Raw genomic sequence first — 19,921 nt, 5'->3', positions numbered from 1 at the left:
GCTGCTTTTACTAAGTTGTGCTGTAATGTGGCATTGGGGCAGTGGGGCCGATGAGAAGACTAAGCTGATTTGGGGTCTTAAAGAGGAGTACATATCCACACAACCCATCTTATTTAAAGCCACTTTATGTCAACCAGCTGCTTACTCACCTCAGGAGACAAGTTTAAAGAATCAGGCACCAGCCTAGAAATCTCTCAAAAGGGGGGAGGATTCCCCTACTAGACCCACCTTAGGAAGTAGTAGAAGGTGTGGTTCCCCTGAAAGGTTAGCCTAGGCAGGTGCTCAAAATATTCCCTCATCAGCAGGCCTGAATGAATCATCTGCTAAACTACTGGAGGGCAGGGATCTTTATTTTATTTCCCCCAAGTGCTTGTACAGTGCTCTGCACTTAAGTGGGCTGGCAAGAACCCTACTTAGCTGTACAGCCCATATCCCAGCAAAGAAAGCTTTCACACAGTCTTCAGCTAATTGCGATTCCCATACAGCAAGTGCATTCTAATTGCCTTTATTTTATGAAAAAGCTCATTCAAAAATCTACGTTAACTATTGGAATACAAAGTCTTTTTGGTCTACTTTACAAAAAAAACCCCCCAAAAACCAAAAAAAAAACAAAACCCCCATACAGCTGGGGTCCTAGGCAGCTTCAGAATTTCAGGAATGGCACTTCGAAGGGCTTTGTGTCGGCATGTTTCAGAGCCAGGGCATAGGAGTAGACTCTGGCATCCACTTTGAGGTGCTCATCGGCAACCAGGGCTACGAGAGGCAAGAGACAGCTGGTATTAGTTGGAGAGAAAACCACCCACCCCCAGTTCTGCCCACAGCCGGTGACTTGTGAACAAGACTGCAGCTGGTTGGCTGCCTGGTGGAGGAGGCCATCCTCCGGGAGACCTGGGCTAAGAATAAAATAAGTTTCACAGCGTTTCAAACCTTAAGAAAGCTAAAAGTATGCTACAGCTGAGTTTCCTTATCAGACAAAGTCTACTACCTTCACTGAAAACAGTTCTACCCAATTCTCATATCCTGGAGGATTTGGCTAAAATTGCATTTTTAAGAAGTATTTAGAGTAGTTACAGATGTATCAGAAGGGAATTCAGGATACTTATCATCATTTGCTTCCCCCTCACTACCTCTTCCCCCAACTTGACTGTGTCTAAAAGGTGCCTGGATCACTATTTAGCTTCACAGGAGAACAGCCCAGATGGCAGCTGCAGTTTGAGACTTCTGGCTCATCTTTCTCCTTCCTCTTTCTCCTCCGCTGTTTACTTAAAAACAGGCTGACCGGGTTTGGTTTAAGGCTAGGGATGTTAGCTTTCCTTCTTAGATGTAATCCTGGAAAAGCCTGTTTCAGCTCTCAGGATGTCCTTTTCTGGGCGGATTATTATTATTGCATTTATTAGCCACTTACTATGCGTCAAGCACTGTGCTAAGCATCGGGATAAAAATAATCAGGTTGGACACAGTCCTCGTCTCACTTGGCACTCACAGCTTAAGTACAAGAGAGACGGACTGAATCCCTATTTTACAGTTGAGGAAACTGAGCCCCAGAGAAGTTGACTTCCCTGAGGTTACACAGCAGGCAGTCAACAGAAGCAGCATTAGAACCCAGGTCCTATTACTCCCAGGCCTGTGCTCGTTCCACTAGGCCATCCTGCTCCTCATGCAGCAGTAATATGCCCAGAAAGATAGTCAGATAGCCATGATGTATCGCAAGTAAAAAGCAATACTGGACAGAGTCACTTGAATGTCTTCCCTCTGTGTGGCAGGGATCTTGTGAGGAAAACTAAGTGATTATGGAAGAGCAGCACTTAATAAAAATGCTGTAGTTGGTGGAATGCCTTTGTCTAACTTGCTTAAACTTTGTCCAACTACCCCAGCACCTTTATCTGAAATATTCACTCCCCTTAGAGCGGGTGAAATATTGCCCCTAAGTGATGGAAGGGCATTCATTTAAACAGGTCACCCGGGCCCATCTACACCTGCAGATCATAGTCCCTTAGCCAGCAGGAAGAGGGAAAGGAGAGAAGAAAGTTGGCAGAAATATGACTTACTGGTTTGAAACAAAGGACATGGGATCTCTAGATTCAGGTCCTTATCCAGCTATGCAAATTGGGTCCACCGATCCACAGCTGAAAGACTAGCCTGGGATTAAATAGCAAGTTATCTTCATAAAAAGGAAAGATCCAATCTAAGTCTGGAATTGCCCTATTTCAGGTTATTGTTGCTTACTCCCTCAGGATAGTGTTCGGGCCTCCTTGTTCATCTGTTTCGGCCCTAACTGACTAGAATCTTGGAGCATATATTCAAGCTTTGCCTCTATTACTGCTTGAACTACAAGCAAATTTCTGCAGAGATGTACTTGGCTTAAGATAATATCTCCCAAGTAATCTGAAAGTCACCTCGGATTTTTCCATTCCCAGCCATCCCAGAAAGAAAAGGTCCCATTACTCCATTACCGATACCATATACCCTTGAAAAGGAAAACTGCCCTCTAAGCTTCACTGCACTTGACAGCGTAAGCTACTGCCACAAGTTTAAGGTAAGAACCGAGAGAATTACTTCCCAGCATCTTTCCTCTGCTGACTTTATGTCTATAAGGTGCGAGGGTTAGAGTCACAAACTCCAGTCCCAGGCTGTTCACGCCTTGAAAATGCTCACACTCTATGAATGATCTAAAGACACTGATCGGCAATCGGTCTTACGCTGGAAGTCATATTATCCTCTTGCCGTTCCTGCCTACCCACAACTTGGTGCTTTCAAGCATTTAGCCCGAGTGACATAAGGGTCTTATTAAGGGCTCAAAATCCCAAAAGAAAAAAACAAAAAAGTTCAAGCCAGGCATGTGAGGAGAGACAGTTCCTTCCTGTTCAAGCCAAGCTGCTCAAAAGAATGAGTGGGTGAGAAGCCTTCAAGGTGCCCTGAGAGATTCACTTTAGTGAATGACCACCTAACTGGACATTTCCACCTTCCCAGTTGACTTTGGCAATGGGTGCATGTGGCCAACGTAGCGGGGCAGGTGGGCTGAGCCGCTCTGCCCATAGGGCAGCTGGGAGGACAGGATTTTTAAAGAACATGGGATTGGTTGTACTGCCCATGCTGTCTGCAGTTCTCTCCTGCTGACGGATGAGTGAGTTCCAGTGAGAATAGGGACTATTCCCTCTGGTGGGAAGAGTGGCCACATAGTCCTTTGGACACATGAAAGTACAAGTCCAGGGCAGAGGAGAGATGACAGGAAGACAGAGAGAGGTCCTCTCCATTTCCTGTTCAGCCAGACGCACTGCTGTGGCCTGAACAGTATGCCTTGAGAGGCAGAGGGATTTTCAGTTTCTATGCCACAATCTTCATTAATATGCAGCTATAAAGCTTATGGAAGGAGAGGGTTGAAGGAAGCACTTGAAAAAAAACAACAGAGCACTGATAATAACCCCAGTGTAGCCTAGGAAGGGCAAATGTAGGCAGAAGTAGTGGGAGGCACTTACCATCAATTCTCTTCAATAGGTCATTCTTTGGTAAAGAAACCACTTCCAAAAATTCTAAAGAAATAAAAATAAATTGAACAAGAGCATCGGTGGACCACGGCATTCCAAACCACCCACGCTTAGGATCTGCAGTAGCTCAGTCGTTCTTAGCTACGCAGCCAGCCTCAGGGAAGTTAAATGATCAACATACCTCCATCCCCTGAAATGAAATAGAAAGAAGATTTCAGTAAAGGGCATGCTGCAAAATGGCCTCGCAAGTAAAATCACCTGCCCAAACCAAAGTCTAGTGCAGGGGCCCAAAGCCAAAATGAGCTTGTCAATAGAAGGTGTGCAGAGGGTCTTATGAGATGCATCATCACCCTTCTCAAAATGGAACTGGAATAGTAGCTTTAATGTTAAAAATGGCTAAAAGCAAATACAGGTCTTTAAAACAAAAATTATTACGCTAATACCAGTTTTATGTAATTCCCCTTTTTCCCCTCTTTTTAGGTGAAAATGGGAATTAAACGGAATTGGCAAGAGTGTTCAAACAGTCTTTGAATCAAGCTTAATGTGTGATTAGGAAAAAAAAAGCTCTCCCCACCCCATCCCGTTCCCTCTGGGATTGCAGGCCTGGCCACACCATCTGTCCGACTTTCACAACATCTCTAGAATCTGCCCCTTTTTCTCCATCCAAACTCCTTTTATACTAACCCAAACATTTATCATAACCCTCCTTGACTACTTCATCAGCCTTCTAGCGACTTCCCTGCCTCCTGTTCTCTACCCACTCTAGTCCATACTTAACTCTGCTACCTGGATCATTTTTTAAAACAAAAACAAAAAACAAACAAAAAAACCCATTCAATCCCCATCTCCCCACTCCTCAGGAACCTTAGTACAGTGCCTGGCACATAGTGTAAGTGCTTAACAAATACCATTAAAAAAACAAAAACCCTCCAATGGTTACCTACCCACCTCCACATCAAACAGAAACTCCTAAACACAGGCTTTAAAGCAATCAATCAGCTTCCCCCAGACCTACTTTAACAATTTCCTATTACAGTCCAGCCCACCCACTTTGCTCCTCTAACACCCACCTATCTACTCATTGTACCTTGATCTCATCTATCTTGCTGATGTCCTCTCTCCGGCCTGGAACTCTCTCCTCATTCATTTGGCAGACTGCCATCTCCCCACTTTCAAAGTCTTACTAAAATCATAACTCCTCCGAGAGGCCTGTCCTGACTGAGCCCTTACTTCCCCTACTCCCTCTTTCTTCTGTGTCATCTATGCACTTAGATCTGTGCCCTCTTAAGCACTTGATATTCTCTAATTTATAGCAGACGCCTGTTTTCTCCTCTCGACTGCAAGTTCCTTGAGAGCAGAGACTGAGTCTACCAAATCTCTTGTATTATTGTCCCCCAAGCATCATGGCCTAGTGGTAAGAGCCTGGGCTTGAGGGTCAGAGGACCTGCATTCTAATCCTGGCCCTCCAGCTTTCTGCCGTGTGACTGTGGACAAGTCATTTAACTTCTGCGTGTCTCAGTTACCTCATTTGTAAAATGGGGATTAAGACTGTGATCCCCAAGTGGGATACAGATTGCGTCCAACCTGATTAATTCATACCTACCCCAGTGCTTAATACTTTGCCTGGTACATAATGAGTGCTTAACAATACCATTTAAAAAAAAGGCACTTGGAATAGTATTCTGCAAACAGTAAACTCTCAATAAATGACTAATTGTAAAGTGCCAAGGGCTGTTCTAAACTCAGGAGTAGATACAATATACTGAGAGCAGAAACAGTCCCTGTCCCACATAGGCCTCATGGTCTAAGAGGGAGGGAGAACAGGTGCTTAATCCCCACTTTAGAGATGAGGAAATTGAGGCCCAGGGAAATTAAGTGACTTGACCTAGGGCTCACGGCAAGTAGTGGCAGAGCCGGCTGAGAATCCAAGTCTCCTGACTGCCAGGCCTGTGCTCCTAAATCAGTTACAGAAAGGTATTTTCAGAACTTCTCATTTCTTCTACCTTGGAAGTTAAGGATTTTTAGATTGCCAGGAATAGAAACTTGAGCAACGTAAACCACTGAAGTCACTGGACTGCCATTATTATAATGCATCCAGAATCCGGGGTTTGACAGGTAAGCATTAGAAGAGTTTCCAAGTGTTTATGGCGGCCAAATTTGCCAAGATGTATAATAAAAACAGTAATTATGGTATTTGTTAAACGCTTCCTATGTGCCAGGCATTGTACTAAGCACTGGGCACTGTACTAAGCCCTTGATAGTTATTAGGTCCTGAAAGTTAAGTTTTATCACTAAATTCAGGCCCACTTTGCACTGGAAACTGAAAAACGGTAGGCACAGAAGTAGACCAAAGTAGGAGTCAAGTTGGAAACCAGTCAGTGAAACGCTCCACGATATTATTGCTGCTTGTAAGGAATAAGAAAGTAATTCAATGAAACCCGAGTCACGTCTGAGTATTCTCTTTCTGCTGTGCGTTTTGATTTTTCTTCCTTAAAGCCATGCTCGAATCCCATCCAGCACTCACTGGGCTTTGGTTTGGGCCTCACATTTTCCGCATCATCGCCATTGATCATCACAGTCACTATGTGAGTGGTGCAGTTCGATAAACCTGGATCCATGCAGACAGCTAAGGAGGGAAGCAGTGGATTACCGATAAGAACGGAGATTCTACTCCCTACCTCAAACACAAACCGCCTCTCCCCCTACTCTTTAAAAGAAACAACAAAAAAAGGGAATAGTCCTCTGTGTCCCGGGACACCCTACCTGGAAAACCTCAGGGAACGCTGTCTGAATCTGTTGTACAGGACTCTCCCAAGAGCTTAGTACAGTGCTTTCCACAGAGTAAGTGCTCAATAAATGCCACTGACTGACAGATGAATCACTTACTCTGGCTGAACAAGACACAGGCTGGGCAGCTAGAGGATGGCTGTGGATTTTAAACTGCATACAATCTCCCCTCCCACCCCCAGGGATTAAAACATGTAATTTCGCATCTTTTAAATACTGTGGTATGGCTTGTGGTCAGACGGGTTTTGCAGCATAGAATCACTGGTGTCAGGAAGCTGCAAAACTCTAGTCCGTTCTGGAAGGAACTCGCTTCAAGTCAAAGTCTCTTCCCTGCTTCTCTTTGGTTTATTTGTTGCCCAGTTATGCCCCTTGCTGGCAGAGATGAACCTAATTCACCTACTGATGAATTTTACTGAGGTTTCACTTCAAAAGGAATCTGCTTCTTTGAAATTTCCAACAGTTTTTTTTAAAGGAAGAAAAAGCAGCATGGAGATCCCGCTCAACAGATGCTGACAGGAAGACTGCTTCGAGGCCAATCGCCTAATACCCACCTGGAGAACATTCGGCAATGTCACCCTTGTATCCGGTTTCTTCTTCCAGTTCTCGCAGGGCAGCAGTTTCTGGGCTCTCGTTGTCATCTATGAGACCTGTCACCAAATGTTTCATATTCACTCATTCAGTCATATTTATTGAGCGCTCACTGTGTGCGGAGCACTGTACTAAGCGCTTATTGGAATAAGCGCCCACAAGACATCACCCTTCTTGAACTGCTGGACCTCACAGTGCAGTTGACAGAGAGTAGGGTGGCTCAATACACCCCAAATCACCCCTCCATGCCCGTTCTGTGCCACGCCATGCCCCGTTCCCAGCCTGGACCGGGAGCCGGCGGTTGGGCAGGTGGGCAATAAATCCGACAGCATCTTGCAGAACAAAACGTCCTCGGGTGGCTTGGAGATGGCTCCAGCCAGAGACTACCCCACCCAATCAAAGTTGTGCACAGAGAATGCCCATGGTGTCCACTTACGCCTCACTCCTCACATTCTGTGTCCTACCTGCTGGAAATTCCAAGCAATAAGCTCCCATTGGTGGCCGGAACTGCTTCACCAGGACAATGCACTCATAATGGAGGGTTCTTTGTAACACTGGGATGATCGCCACACCTACCCCCAGGACACATGACAGACAAGAGCCCTTATGAGACTGTGGCACTCAAAAGCCTTCAACCAGCTGCTAAAGTTCAGCAGCCCAAGCAACCATGCCAGCCCTCCAGGAAGTTAGAAGCTTTTCTATCCCTCTGGCCATCTTCTAAAAACACCATACTACATCCACTTCTCCCTCATAATACCTCTTTCAAAAACGTTAACCTGCCTTTTACTGGCAGCTAAATTTCTTTCAGATGAGTGTTTTCAAGTTTGTTCTAGGCTATCAAAAACATTCCAGATTGGAAGTGTCCCGTTTTTCCAAGTTTACATTTGTGACACCCCATGAGGGAAAGGAAAACAGTGAACATCACTGTAGCCCAAGGCATGGTCATTAAGCATAAATTTTTGCCAAGTTACCTAATCTAGTGGCTGTATCAGTGCTTCCTTGGGAAAGAAGACGAGCCAGACAGAAGCTCTTGCTCATTTCCTGCCACCTGCATCGATGACTCAGAGCATTTGGGGGCACACACGGCATGACATATGGGCATTAAACTGTTAAACTTGCCTACAAATGCTAGGAATTTTTCCAAAACAGTTCTAACTTGAGAAAGGAGCCAGAGCTATTTAAAGAGAAACAGAACTGTTCCAAATGACACAGTATGGCCACGAGTTGGTTATCGAAAGCTTAGAGCTCTAAAGCACCGGAATGAGAAACAGAAAGGGCTTTCCAGACTGGCTTTTGGTCAGATCCCGTGAAAGCAGTTAGGTGAAAAATGTACAATCGTACCGTCGGCAGAAAGTCCTTCCTTCCTCGTTTTACGTTTCACCGTTTCCCAAGTTCTGGGAGGGGAAGGGCAGAGGGGGAAAGAGAGAGAGTGAAACCATTAATTCTAAACAAACCAACAAATATGTCTGGACTCTGGCGCATGACCTGGCGCTTTGCAGCCACAAAACATGCAAGTTTGGGCCAACAACTCTGGAAGACGGCAACACACCAAACACGGCATTACCCAGGCGTCGATTTCTGACAACTACTACTGGAAACTTCTGGCCACCGCACGTTGCTTTAGTTGCTACACGGGCAGCAAACGTGCCGGTTACCAGAGTGGAGATTTCAGGTCATTCCTGGTGTCTTGGTTCCTAAGGGGCCTTTGACCAGGCTCCAAGGCCGTGGGTGAGTCTGGATGCTGATTTCACACAGGCAAGCACTGCCGGCTAAAGGGTGGTTGCGGCTTTGGGTTAGGAGCAAAGGGAGGTGCTTGGAACCGAGGCCCAGTAAAGGCCCAAAGCCTGGGACATCTTCGGAAACAGGTCAAGGAAGCCATTGAGTGTCGCCGTGAGTAGATGCCTTCTCTTTCCCTAGTCTGTTCCGCCCTCCCAGCCCCTCCCCAGTCTTTGCCAGTTCCACCCCACAGCTAAAAAAATTAGGAAGTGCCTTCTGCCTTCCTCCCCCGCTCTTCCTTCACATTAAAAGGGGATGGCTTAACTCTCTCAATACACTCCCGAGCTTCAGTGGAGCAGCAGCCCCTGGAACACTGAGTCAGTGCAGGTACTACATCTGTGCCTCCGTGACAGGGTCCGGATCGAGAGGATGAAGGCAGGGAACAGAGTCAGGAGACTCGGGATCGATTCCCGACTTCCATCTCGGTCAAGCTATTATTCTCGCTGTAGCTTTATCTTCCCTAACATTTGCCTGCAAGGGCAGAAGTGCTAAATACGGAACAGCTAGGGTATCAAAAGGAGTAGAACAGAAAGTGGCGTGGCCTACTGGATAGAGTATGGGCCTGGGTGGGAGTCAGAAGACCTGGGTTCAAATCCCAGCTTCGCCACTTGTCTGCTGTGTGACCCTGGGCGAGTCATCTAACTTCTCTGAGCCTCAGTTACGTCATCAGTAAAATGGGGATTAAGACAGAGCCCCATGAGGGGCAGGGACTGTTAAGTGTATTTATTGAGCGCTTGTGTGCGGAGCACCGTACTAAGTGCTTGGGAGGATGCTACAGAGTTGGGAGACACATTCCCTCCTCACATTGCGCTGCCCGTCTAGAGGGGGAGACAGAAATAAGTTACAGACACAAGAAGTGACAGATATGTGATTGGACTGTGTCAATCTGATTGGCTGTATCTACCCCAGCACACAGTACAGTACCTGGCTCCCAGTAAGCGCTTCTCCCAAGCACTTAGTACGGTGCTCTGCACATAGTAAGCACTCGATAAATATGACTGATTAAATCCCCACTATCTGTCAGACTGACTGCTAAGCGAAGGTCAGGAAGAAAGGGCCTGGATGTGGCAGCGGCCTCAGAGTCTTAACGACAGAGATAAGGTTGCAGTTGCCAGGGAGAGTGGGATAGACCATTGCTTAGGGTCAGAAGCAATCACACCCATGACCCTGTGCTAGAGGGGAAACAGCCCAACAAGATAAGGACCCTCCTGCTTTCTCCTTATCTATCACCAGGCCCCTCTCCCCCTTTTTATTTTTAGATTATGAACATCCCCAAAAGCGATGGGGACCGTGCTTAATTAATAATAATAATAATAATAATAGTAATAATGGTTTTTGTTAAGCACTTACTATGTGCCAAGCACTGTTCTAAGTGCTGGGGTAGATACAGGGTAATCAGGTTGTCCCACGTGGGGCTCACACTTTTAATCCCCATTTTACAGATGAGGTAACTGAGGCACAGAGAAGTTAAGTGACTTGCCCAAGGTCACACAGCAGACAAACGGCGGAGCTCGTAATAGAACTCATGTCCTCTGACTCCCAAGCCCGTGCTTTTTCCACTGAGCCATGCTGCTTCGCTGCTGTGTACTCTTTCCCAGCTCTCAGTACTGCGGTTTGCAATGATTACTTAATAAAACACCACAACCCAGAGGAGTGCTCAGTGCTTAGAACAGTGCTAAGCGTTTAGAACAGTGCTTGGCACATAGTAAGCGCTTAACAAATACCATCATTTTTACTGGTGCCTCTCACCTTTGACACTGCTGGAGGTCAGCTATTTTTTTAAAAATGATATATTTGTTCAGCACTTACCGTGTGTGTCAAACATTGTTTTAAGTGCTGGGATGCGTACAAGTTAAATTAGGTCAGACACAGTCCCTGTCCCACATGGGGCTCACAGTCTAAGTAGGAGGGAGAATAGGTATTGACTCGCCATTTTACAGTAGAGGAAACCGAGGCATAGAGAAATAAAGTGACTTGTCCAAGGTCACACTGCAAGCAATTGGCTGAGCCGGGATTAGAATGTGGGTCCTCTGACTCCCATGCTTGTGTTCTTTCTGCCAGGCCATGCTGTTTCTCTATTCATACTAATGAAGGAAAGGAGTGGCAGAGAGGCCAGGGAAGCATATTAACTGACCACCTAATGAGTGAGTGCCCTATACCAAACACTTGGGAAGAACAGAATAAAGAAGGGACACATTCTCTGCCCATAAGGAGCTCCCATTCTGATGCGGGAAGACAGGTTTGCAGGAATAGTCAAGATGGAAATAAAATGAATATGACATGAATAAAGGTATATATAGGAGTGCTGTACGAAGGGTATAAGCTCAAAAACGTCACTGATGGCAATATAAAAAAACGGATCTAAGGAGAGAAAGTTTAAGTGGAAGAAAAAGGGGAAGGGTGGGTGTGGAGACAGGGAAGGGGAATGGAAAGCAACCATGGGTCCAAGGGGGCCCAGAGGGTGGTATAGGATAGGAAAAGGCCAGAGGGAAGACAGGGCTGAGTATAATAGGTCCCGACCCATCCCCGCCCAGAAAATCAAGAGCAGACTGTGTAGTATGTAAGGCCCAGCCCATCAGCTTATCTGTGTGGCATTGATCTCTAGGCTACAGAGCTCCTCCTCTCAAGCACTGCAAGTAGACCGGTGACTGTTAGACAAGCCCTCTGCTCTGGGAAAGTTCACAACAGTGCCACATCGCTGTTAGTAACACACAGTCAACAAATCGCCCAAGCCTCGCCCGCAGGTCAAGGGGAAGGGATGCAATGGAGGAGAAAAAAAAATAAAAAACCTTTGGAGCCGCTCTCAATCCCTGCTGCCTCCCCAGGCTACTTTTAGACAGGCTGCAGGAGAAAGTGCAGCACAAAGCAACCAGTTGGGATTCCAAGGGCACTAGGAATGGGGGGTAGGGGGAAGGGAAAAAAAAAAAGAGGGGCACTGTCATTGGCTGGAAATGACTGAATGACAAAAGCAATCAGGCCTAGGAGCACTTGTGACAAAGTGAAGAAGTAGGAATGATGGCTGTTCTTGAATGTTAGAGTCAGACTCCCAAAAGCTTCCTGAAAAGGCCAGGGGAACTGGTGTAGAGAGTTGCGTAGAGACGCTACCCGGTTTAACAGCTCTGTTCTCTGGGTCTGCGGCTGCCACCGCCACTACTATTCCAGAAGGACTGGGCATTAGCCAGCCTGGGGAAGAAGAAAGGCAAGGGGAGCTTCATGATTATCAGGCTTAAAAGAATATGATAATAGTGAGCTGGGACTAGCTGGTCACCTTCACGGAGTTCAGACAAGCTGTAGAAATAGGGCGTTAGGTAAATACAGAGAAAAGACTTCTCTGACCCTGAGGGGTGGTAATTAAGGAAGATCCCGGAATGGCCATTTCTGGGCATCTTCAATTAATCAGTCAATGGTATTTATTGAACACTTACTGGGTACAGAGCAAGGTATAAGGGCTGGTAGACGTGCTCCCTGCCCACAAGGAGCTCACAGTCTACAGGAGGAGACAGACATTAAAATAGACTAGGGAGGGGGAAATAATAGAGTAGAAGACTATTTACATAAATATTGGGGAGTTGGGGTGAATATCAAAGTGCTTAGGTATCAAAGGCAATGCTCCAGCGCTTAGAACAGTGCTCGGCACATAGTAAGCGCTTAACAAATGCCATTATTATTATTATTATGGCTAAATTCGCAGAGAGGGGAAACAAAGGGCTTAGTCTGGGAAGACATCTTGGAGGAGGTGGGGATTGCTCTTTTGGTCCGATTCTCCCAGCTCCCTGACTCCCACACAACCAGGTGTGGAACTGACCGGCTCTCTGCCACCCAGCCAAACAGGACATTTCAAGTAGGGAAATCAGAGCGGTGTGACCTGATGGAAAGAACACAGGGTTGGGAGTCAGATCTGAGTTCTAATCCAGACTCTGCCCACTTGCCTGCGGGTTTTGACTTCTCTGCCTCATCTATAAAAGGGGGATTCAATACCTTTTTCTCCCTCCCCAGGACACTGTGAACACTGAATGGGACAGAAACTGTTTCTGAGCTGATTGCATTATACCTACCCCAGTGCATTGTGCAGTGCTTGGCATATAGTAAGCACTTAACTATCACAACTATTAAAACGCTCTGTTTCTAACAAAAGAAATAGCGAGCCATTTACAGCACTTAGCATAGCAACAGAAAAAGAATGCTTGGGAGAAGGGAATAAAAACCTCTCACAGAGCACAAAGGGGGCCTTTAGCCTTACACTTTGTCTTCGTACATACACGGAGAGTATAAAATCAGATTCCCAACTTATTCATTCATTCAATAGTATTTATTGAGTGCTTACTGTGTGCAGAGCACTGTACTAAGCGCTTAGTAGTGTTTACGCAAAGGGTTTAATAAAAACTGAATGTTGACTTTGTGGTTCAATTATTAAAAAAAGCAACCAAAAAACCCACACACCTAAACTTAGCACCATTAACCTTTAACTCCATTAGATTGAGAATTTAGGGGCAAGAACTGTGTTTTGAGTTCTTAATACATTGCTTGGCACACACCAAAGGCTCAATCAATGCTTTTGATGATGACGAGAAGACCTAAGGAGATCCATAAGATCTATACATGGAGCAGGTATGGCAGATACACCTTTCATTTTAAGTCCAATTATACCAGTTACAAGGTAAATATCGCCACTGCAAGATTTTGATTATTAAATCGAAAAGCAGTGTGGCCAAGTGGAAGAGCACAGATCTAATAGTCAGAGGACCTGGGTTCAAATCCCAGCTCCTCCACTTGCCAGCCGTGTGACTTCGGCAAGTCACTTCACTTCTCTGTGCCTCAGATCATCTGTAAAATGAGGATTAAGATGTGATCCCTATTTGGGACAGGGACTGGGTCCAACCTGATTATCCTAGGTCTACTCCAGTACAGTGCCTGGAACACAGTAAGTGCCCAACAAACCCCATTAAAAGAAAACCCCAAACAAAACAATCAAAACAGTTACTTTCTAATTAAACCTGGCCTACTTTTTTCAGGCTGCAGGGCATACTATATCACACAGTCACAACTGACAAGGGATGTTAGGACAGGCCTGTGAAATAGCTCTAGATTTTCTAGTTTTAATTATTCAGAAATCAAACATACCACTGACTAAGGAATAACGAGGAGGGAAAACATCTCTTAAAGAAGACCAACAGAAATTCCCTCCATGGGTAGGTGAATCGGTTCGGCATTGGAGAACTGGTTCCACACGAATGATTGAGCGTATCATAGGGAAGGAGGAGACTTTACCTGGTTTTCCCGTTGGGATCCACGTACGTTGTCTGCTCAAGCTTAACCCACTTTCCTTCTGAAATTAACTAAAAGAAGAGATCAGAACAACACATTCGGTAGCTGCTTTGAACCAAGGCGGCTGCTTAGAGAATCTCACGGGGGTAGTCCCACTTTATTTCACCCACAGAGTCTTGGTCAGGAGAAAAAGTGGCTCCTACCAACTCTGTTTTACTGGAATCTCCCAAGCGCTTAGTACAGTGCTCTGCACATAGTAAGTGCTCAATAAATGCCATGGATTAATTCCATTTCTCGTGGGAACCGACTTAAAAGGATCTGGTCCTGATGGGCCAGAGCTATCTATTAAAGGAGGATCACGAATTTATTTTTCCCCCCTTTTGCCTTCCCTGAGCCCCAGTCAGAATGCCGGTTGGACAGGCCCCTCTGCCAAGGCCGACCATCAGATTTCCCAAATCCGATCAGGTCCCCCACGACCCACAAGGGCAATCCGGGCTTCATACTGCCAATTCCGCATGCAGGGCTGCCACTCGCCTTTGGGAATGCCAATGACTGTTTGTCTGAAACTGCTTCTCTAGCCAACGGACAGAACCACACTTTGATTAAGGTTTCTTAACTATCCTACCCACCTCGCTTCTCGCCATCAGCACCAATGATTACCCCAATCTGTCTCCGGGGACACTGCACCGAGGCTTTAAAAGAAATGACGGTTGCTGATAAAAAGCTGCCACCTTCACAGAATTAACTCAGTGTGAGGGATGTAGACTTTCGTTTTTTTTAGGCCGGCCCTGCTGAAATTTCAAATTGAACTGTTCCCTGAGCATGAAATACGTTAAGTTCAGTCCTCTTTGGAACTCAGTTTTTATATGTCAGTTTGTTCAGACTGGTAAAATTCACGTTAGACATCCCAATAACTGAGTCCCAAATTATTATGAGACCCATTAAAGTGAAAGTGTACTTCAATTTCCTGTGCAGTTATTTACTAGTAGAGAGATGGATTTCTCTACCAATGCAGAAGTTGATTGATAAAAGTGCGTTAGATCATTCTCACTCCCCTATTCCAGCACATGACTTAGCAAGAATCAGAGAATGAGTTTTATTTCCCGGGGCCAGGACTCAACTGTATTCACAGTGCAGTTAGACACAGGGCAGGATCCTTGAAAATCCAACCCTGAAGGTTAACTTTTTCAAGTAAGGATCGAGAAGCTATATGACAATTCAAGTGGGAGCTCGGATAAGGGAGAGAAAGGAAAGAAGGGTTACTACCTCCTCTGTAAGGATACACTCTTTTGTAACTTTTGCAGAATCTGGAGTTCCTTCGCTGTCCATTTTCAAACTGGGTGACTGTTGCAGTCCTACTGCTAGAAGCTCCCACTGCAACAGAACAAGACACCGATCATTCTTTGAGGACAGGCTCAATTTAGAAAGGATCGTCTAAAGAACTCTGGTCTTTTAACACCAAATTGCCAAAGGGAGAAGTCAATGCTTTACAGTAAGACAGGAGCCTGGCAAGAAGGCACCATTAAGGATGCCCCATTTGCATTTAGCACTGCATTCAGTTAGAGCTGGATTATTATTATGGCATTCGTTTAAGTGCTATGTGCCAAGCCCTTTTTTAGGCGCTGGGGAAAAGTTAATCAGGCCAGGGACAGTCCCTGTCCCACATGGGGCTTACAGTCTAAATAGGAGAGGGAACATGCATCGAGCCCCCATTTTACAGATGAGGAAACAGACACAGAGAAGTTAAATTACCTGCCCAAGGTCACACAGCATGCAGAGTCAGGATTAGAACTCAGGTCCTCGGACTCCCAGGATAACTGGGAAGCAGCATGGCCTCGTGGATAAAGCACGGGACTGGTAGTCAGAGGACCTGGGTTCTAATCCCGGCTCTGCCACTTATCCACCGTCACCTAGCAGGCAAGTCACTTAACTCCTCAGTTACCTTCTCTGTAAAATGGGGATTAAGACTGCGAGCCCCACCTGGGACATGGACAGTGTCCAACCAGATTAGTTTGAATCTACCCCAGAGCTTAGTACAATGCCTGGTACATAGTAAGCGCTTAAATACCTTAAAATTTTTTTTAAAAATAAGAATAAAGCAATTACAAGGTTAGGGATTGAACTATCTTTCTGAACTCTGTTTTTGCTTCCCCTCAAACTAGAAAAATAAACAAAAAACACAAAACCAAAAACCATCCTTCTGATAGTCCCCAAGGCGCACTAGGAATTATAATGTGAAAATAATTAGCTGCACTTCTGACTTTGAAGTGTTGTGAAATTATCTGTCCACTCACAACAGGAAAATCTTGTGTTCATAATATAACTCAAACAGTTTGTTCTTCCTATGACTCTGTGAGGAGATATACTAATGTTTTTAATAAATGATGTTTATATCGGATGGGCTAAGGGCTGTGGTACAGACAAGATTATGAGGTTAAACATGGTCCCAACCCCATATGAGGTGTAAAATCTCTCTTATTTTATCATTCTACAGATGAGGAATCTTAACTTCTCTGGCCACAGGGATGTGCGCAAGGTCACACAAAACGCCAGTGAAGCTGGGTATCCTGACTGCCAGCTCCACGCTTGTGCCACTACATTTATTTTATGGTATTTGTTAGGCATTTCCTATGTGCCAGGCACTGTAATAATAAGAATAATAATATTGATGGTATTTGTTAAGCGCTTACTATGTGCCAAGCACTGTTCTAAGTGCTAGGCGCTGGGGTAGATACAAGCTAACCAAGTTGGACACAGTCCATGTCCAATATGGTTACACTGCTTCTCTACTACTAGACTGAGAAATAAGAGGCAGACATTTCACTTCTGAAGAACTTTCCCAGAGGCACAAATACTAAAATTCTACCAAGTCTACAATAGGCTTATTAAAAAATTTCAGTCTCCATCTACACTGTGAATTCATCTGGGAGTAATCACAACAGGTTTATTTACAAGGGCGATCCACCACTGCAGCCAAGTCAAGGTTTAGTTTGACAGTTAGTCACGGTCTTGAAGTGATATTTAATAGGCTTTTTGCCAAAACTAATTTTTCTTCAACAGTGCTTTTGTGAGCATGCAGAGTAAACTTGCAGTCACAGAAGGGAAAAAATGGGATGGGCAAACTAATTAACCACCCCCACCAAAACTGACCAATTGCTGCAAAGACAATTTAGTGAGACTGAAATCTCTTTTCCCCAAGATCATTAAAGAGATTACCAGTGCAATCTATGCTGTGGGATTTCCAGGCTGGGAAACTACCCCTAGAAGTTACAGCCTGGGTAGAACGAACTCAACTCATTAACTGTGAGCTACTGTGGGCAGGAATGTGTCTGTTGTTTTATGGTACTCTCCCAAACATTTATTATAGTGCTTTGCACACGGTAAGCGCTCAATAAATACGATTGAATGAATGAATTGCGGGCATGGAACGTAACTGCCAACTTTGTCGTGTGATACTCTCCCAAGCGTTCTGCCCACAGTAAACGCTCAATAAATACCATTGCTGATGACGAACGGTGTGAGCCACTGTCACCCTCCTCTCTTCTCCATTCTGTCTGGTAAGGCCATCTTTTAGACTGTGAGCCCACTGTTGGGTAGGGACTGTCTCTGTATGTTGCCAATTTGTACTTCCCAAGCGCTTAGTACAGTGCTCTGCACATAGTAAGCGCTCAATAAATACGATTGATGATGATGATGATGATCTTGCCACGATGGCAATGAGGATTAAGGCGAGAAGGCCTGGTCCAGACCTCAGGGGGCCCCCCTTCTGCGATCCGGCCCACTTGCCAAATGGCACCACTCTCTTGGTAAACTGGGGTTTTCCCTTATTCTAAAAGAGATAGCCCACTGTGGCTCAGAAGCAATTTTGGTTTTTTTTCCCCTATCTTGGAGGGGTGACGTCCACGGTCAGGCTGCAGGAAATGGCAGAGATACCATCTCTTTGGGATGTTCTTGGGGATGATTCAACCACAAGAATATACCTCTCCAGTCTCCTGAGCATCCCCAGCCTAGGCCAGTGGCCTGGAAGCTTCCGGGCAGGCGCTGCGGCGGGCAAAGGGCTCCTCCTGCTCCCTTTTGTCAATCGTATTTATTGAGCGCTTACTGTGTGTAGAGCACCGTACTAAGCGCTTGGGAGAGCACGCTATAACAACATATCTGTTATGTTGTTATAGCGTGCTCTCCCAAGCGCTTAGTACATTAGATACATTCTCTGCCCACACTGAGCTTACAATCTAGAGGGAATGTCCCCCTCAGGGAAGGTGAAGGTGGGGCTGGGAAGCCAGGAGAAGAAACCCTTCTGGAGCCTCAAGTCTGAAGCAGGAGTCCTGCTCCAGTCTGAACAGTGTGGAGGAAGAGGAGGAGGAGGAGGATGTACTTAAGATTGGGTCCTGACCACTGGGTGTTTCCTTCTAGCCTCTGGCCCCTTGAAATCAAATCAGTCATATTTAGTGAGTGCCTAGTTTGTATAAAGCACCGCCCTAAGCACTTGGAAGAGTACAATGGGATCGGTAGAAGTGATCCCTGCTCTCATGGAGCTTCTAGTCTAGTATCCAGGTGGCATGGATGCCTGTCTACTTGTTTGTTTTGTTGTCTGTCTCCCCCTTCTAGACTGTGAGCCCGTTATGGGTAGGGATTGTCTCTATCCGTTGCTGAGTTGTACTTTCCAAGCACTTAGTACAGTGCTCTGCACAAAGTAAGCGCTCAATACGACTGAATGAAAGAATGGGGCCATGGAATAGTCACTGATTGATTGATTATGGTACTTGTTAAGTGCTTCCTACATGTCAAACACTATTCCAAGTGCTGGGGAAGGTACAAGTTAATTTGGTCAGCTAAAGTCCCTCTCCCATGTGGGACTCACGGTCTAAGAGGAGTACCCATCTGCCAGAAACAATGACCACTGCTGCAGGAACTGCCACAGTGTTTATAGGGGCCTGAGTTCTAAACCTGGTAAGTCATTTATTAATAATAATAGCAATAATAATAACATAATTTGTTAAGTGCTTACTATATGCCAGACACTGTACTAAGTATTGGGATAGATACAAGATAATAAGGATGGACACAGCCCATGTCCCACGTGGGGCTCAAAGTCTAAATCCCCATTTTACATGTGAGGAAGCTGAGGCACAGAGCAGTGAAGTGACTTGCCCAAGGTCACAAGCAGACAACTGGTGGAGCCGGGATTAGAACTCAGATCCTCTGCCTGCCAGGTCTGTGCTTTTTCCACTAGACCACGCTGCTTCTCATTCCCTTCAGAGAAGTCATTTCACTTCTCTGTGTCTCAGCTCCCTCATCTGTAAAATGGGGATTTTGACTAGAAGTGAGCCCCACGTGGGACAGGAAACCAGATTAGTTTGTATCTACAGTGTTTATTACAGTGCGTGGCACAGTGAGAGCTTAACAAATGCCATTTTTTTAAAAAAAAGCCCCTTCTCAGTCCTCCCTAGCCCAGTTATTGGCCCCCTATTGGCATATATTCTCAGGGGGAACCCATAGGGCAGAAAAAGTCGTCTGCCCTTAGAATAGATTTCACAAATCCCCTGCCAGGCCCACACATCTACACAAGGGTCTCTAGTTTTCAGTGAGAACTTTGTCTAAAGTGAAACTGAATGCTCTGAAGTTGGCAAGCAGAGACTGGGGGAGTTGAACATTATAGGAACGTGTACCTATCTGCCAGAAACAGTGTGTGAGCGGCTTTGGCACTTGGCTCACCTCTCCCTATGGGAGAGGCGAATGGGGACATGCTATTCAAATGCAGGTTTACTGCTGACTGCAGTTTTTATTAAAAACGGTGCAGGTGGAACTTCAGAAATGTTTATATATGCACCCCCCCCCCCCATCGTGTACTAGATTAAAAAAAAAAACCCAAAATAATCCATGAAAACAATTTCAGGGATTGGAGAGAAATTCTTTACAGCTGTTTTGTTGAATTTAGTTTCATCCACTTGAACTTCTTTCTTTTGGGTGAACAACTGTCTCATCTAGGGCCATTCTCTTCAGATGCCTCCTCAATAACT

General features: G+C 45.5%; 1 protein-coding gene across 3 annotated transcripts in view; it reads right to left on the bottom strand.

Annotated features, from left to right (window-relative positions):
• Positions 1 to 336: 336 nt before the first annotated feature.
• Positions 337 to 19,921, bottom strand: part of NUDT5 (nudix hydrolase 5) — a 35,168-nt gene continuing 15,583 nt past the window's right edge. For all 3 annotated transcript variants that reach the window (XM_038741441.1, XM_038741440.1, XM_038741439.1), the window contains exons 2-10: positions 15,168 to 15,275; positions 13,905 to 13,972; positions 8,202 to 8,254; positions 7,325 to 7,432; positions 6,824 to 6,919; positions 6,010 to 6,111; positions 3,667 to 3,675; positions 3,477 to 3,530; positions 337 to 753 (exon numbers count right to left, since the gene is read on the bottom strand). In XM_038741441.1, the coding sequence (XP_038597369.1) occupies positions 644 to 753; positions 3,477 to 3,530; positions 3,667 to 3,675; positions 6,010 to 6,111; positions 6,824 to 6,919; positions 7,325 to 7,432; positions 8,202 to 8,254; positions 13,905 to 13,972; positions 15,168 to 15,230 (663 nt within the window). In that variant the 5' untranslated portion in view covers positions 15,231 to 15,275 and the 3' untranslated portion in view covers positions 337 to 643. The remainder of the gene's footprint in view (positions 754 to 3,476; positions 3,531 to 3,666; positions 3,676 to 6,009; positions 6,112 to 6,823; positions 6,920 to 7,324; positions 7,433 to 8,201; positions 8,255 to 13,904; positions 13,973 to 15,167; positions 15,276 to 19,921) is intronic.

Source organism: Tachyglossus aculeatus (assembly GCF_015852505.1).
Source record: "Tachyglossus aculeatus isolate mTacAcu1 chromosome 12 unlocalized genomic scaffold, mTacAcu1.pri SUPER_6_unloc_1, whole genome shotgun sequence".
NCBI lineage: Eukaryota > Metazoa > Chordata > Mammalia > Monotremata > Tachyglossidae > Tachyglossus > Tachyglossus aculeatus.
This window is presented reverse-complemented; position numbering and strand designations above follow the sequence as displayed.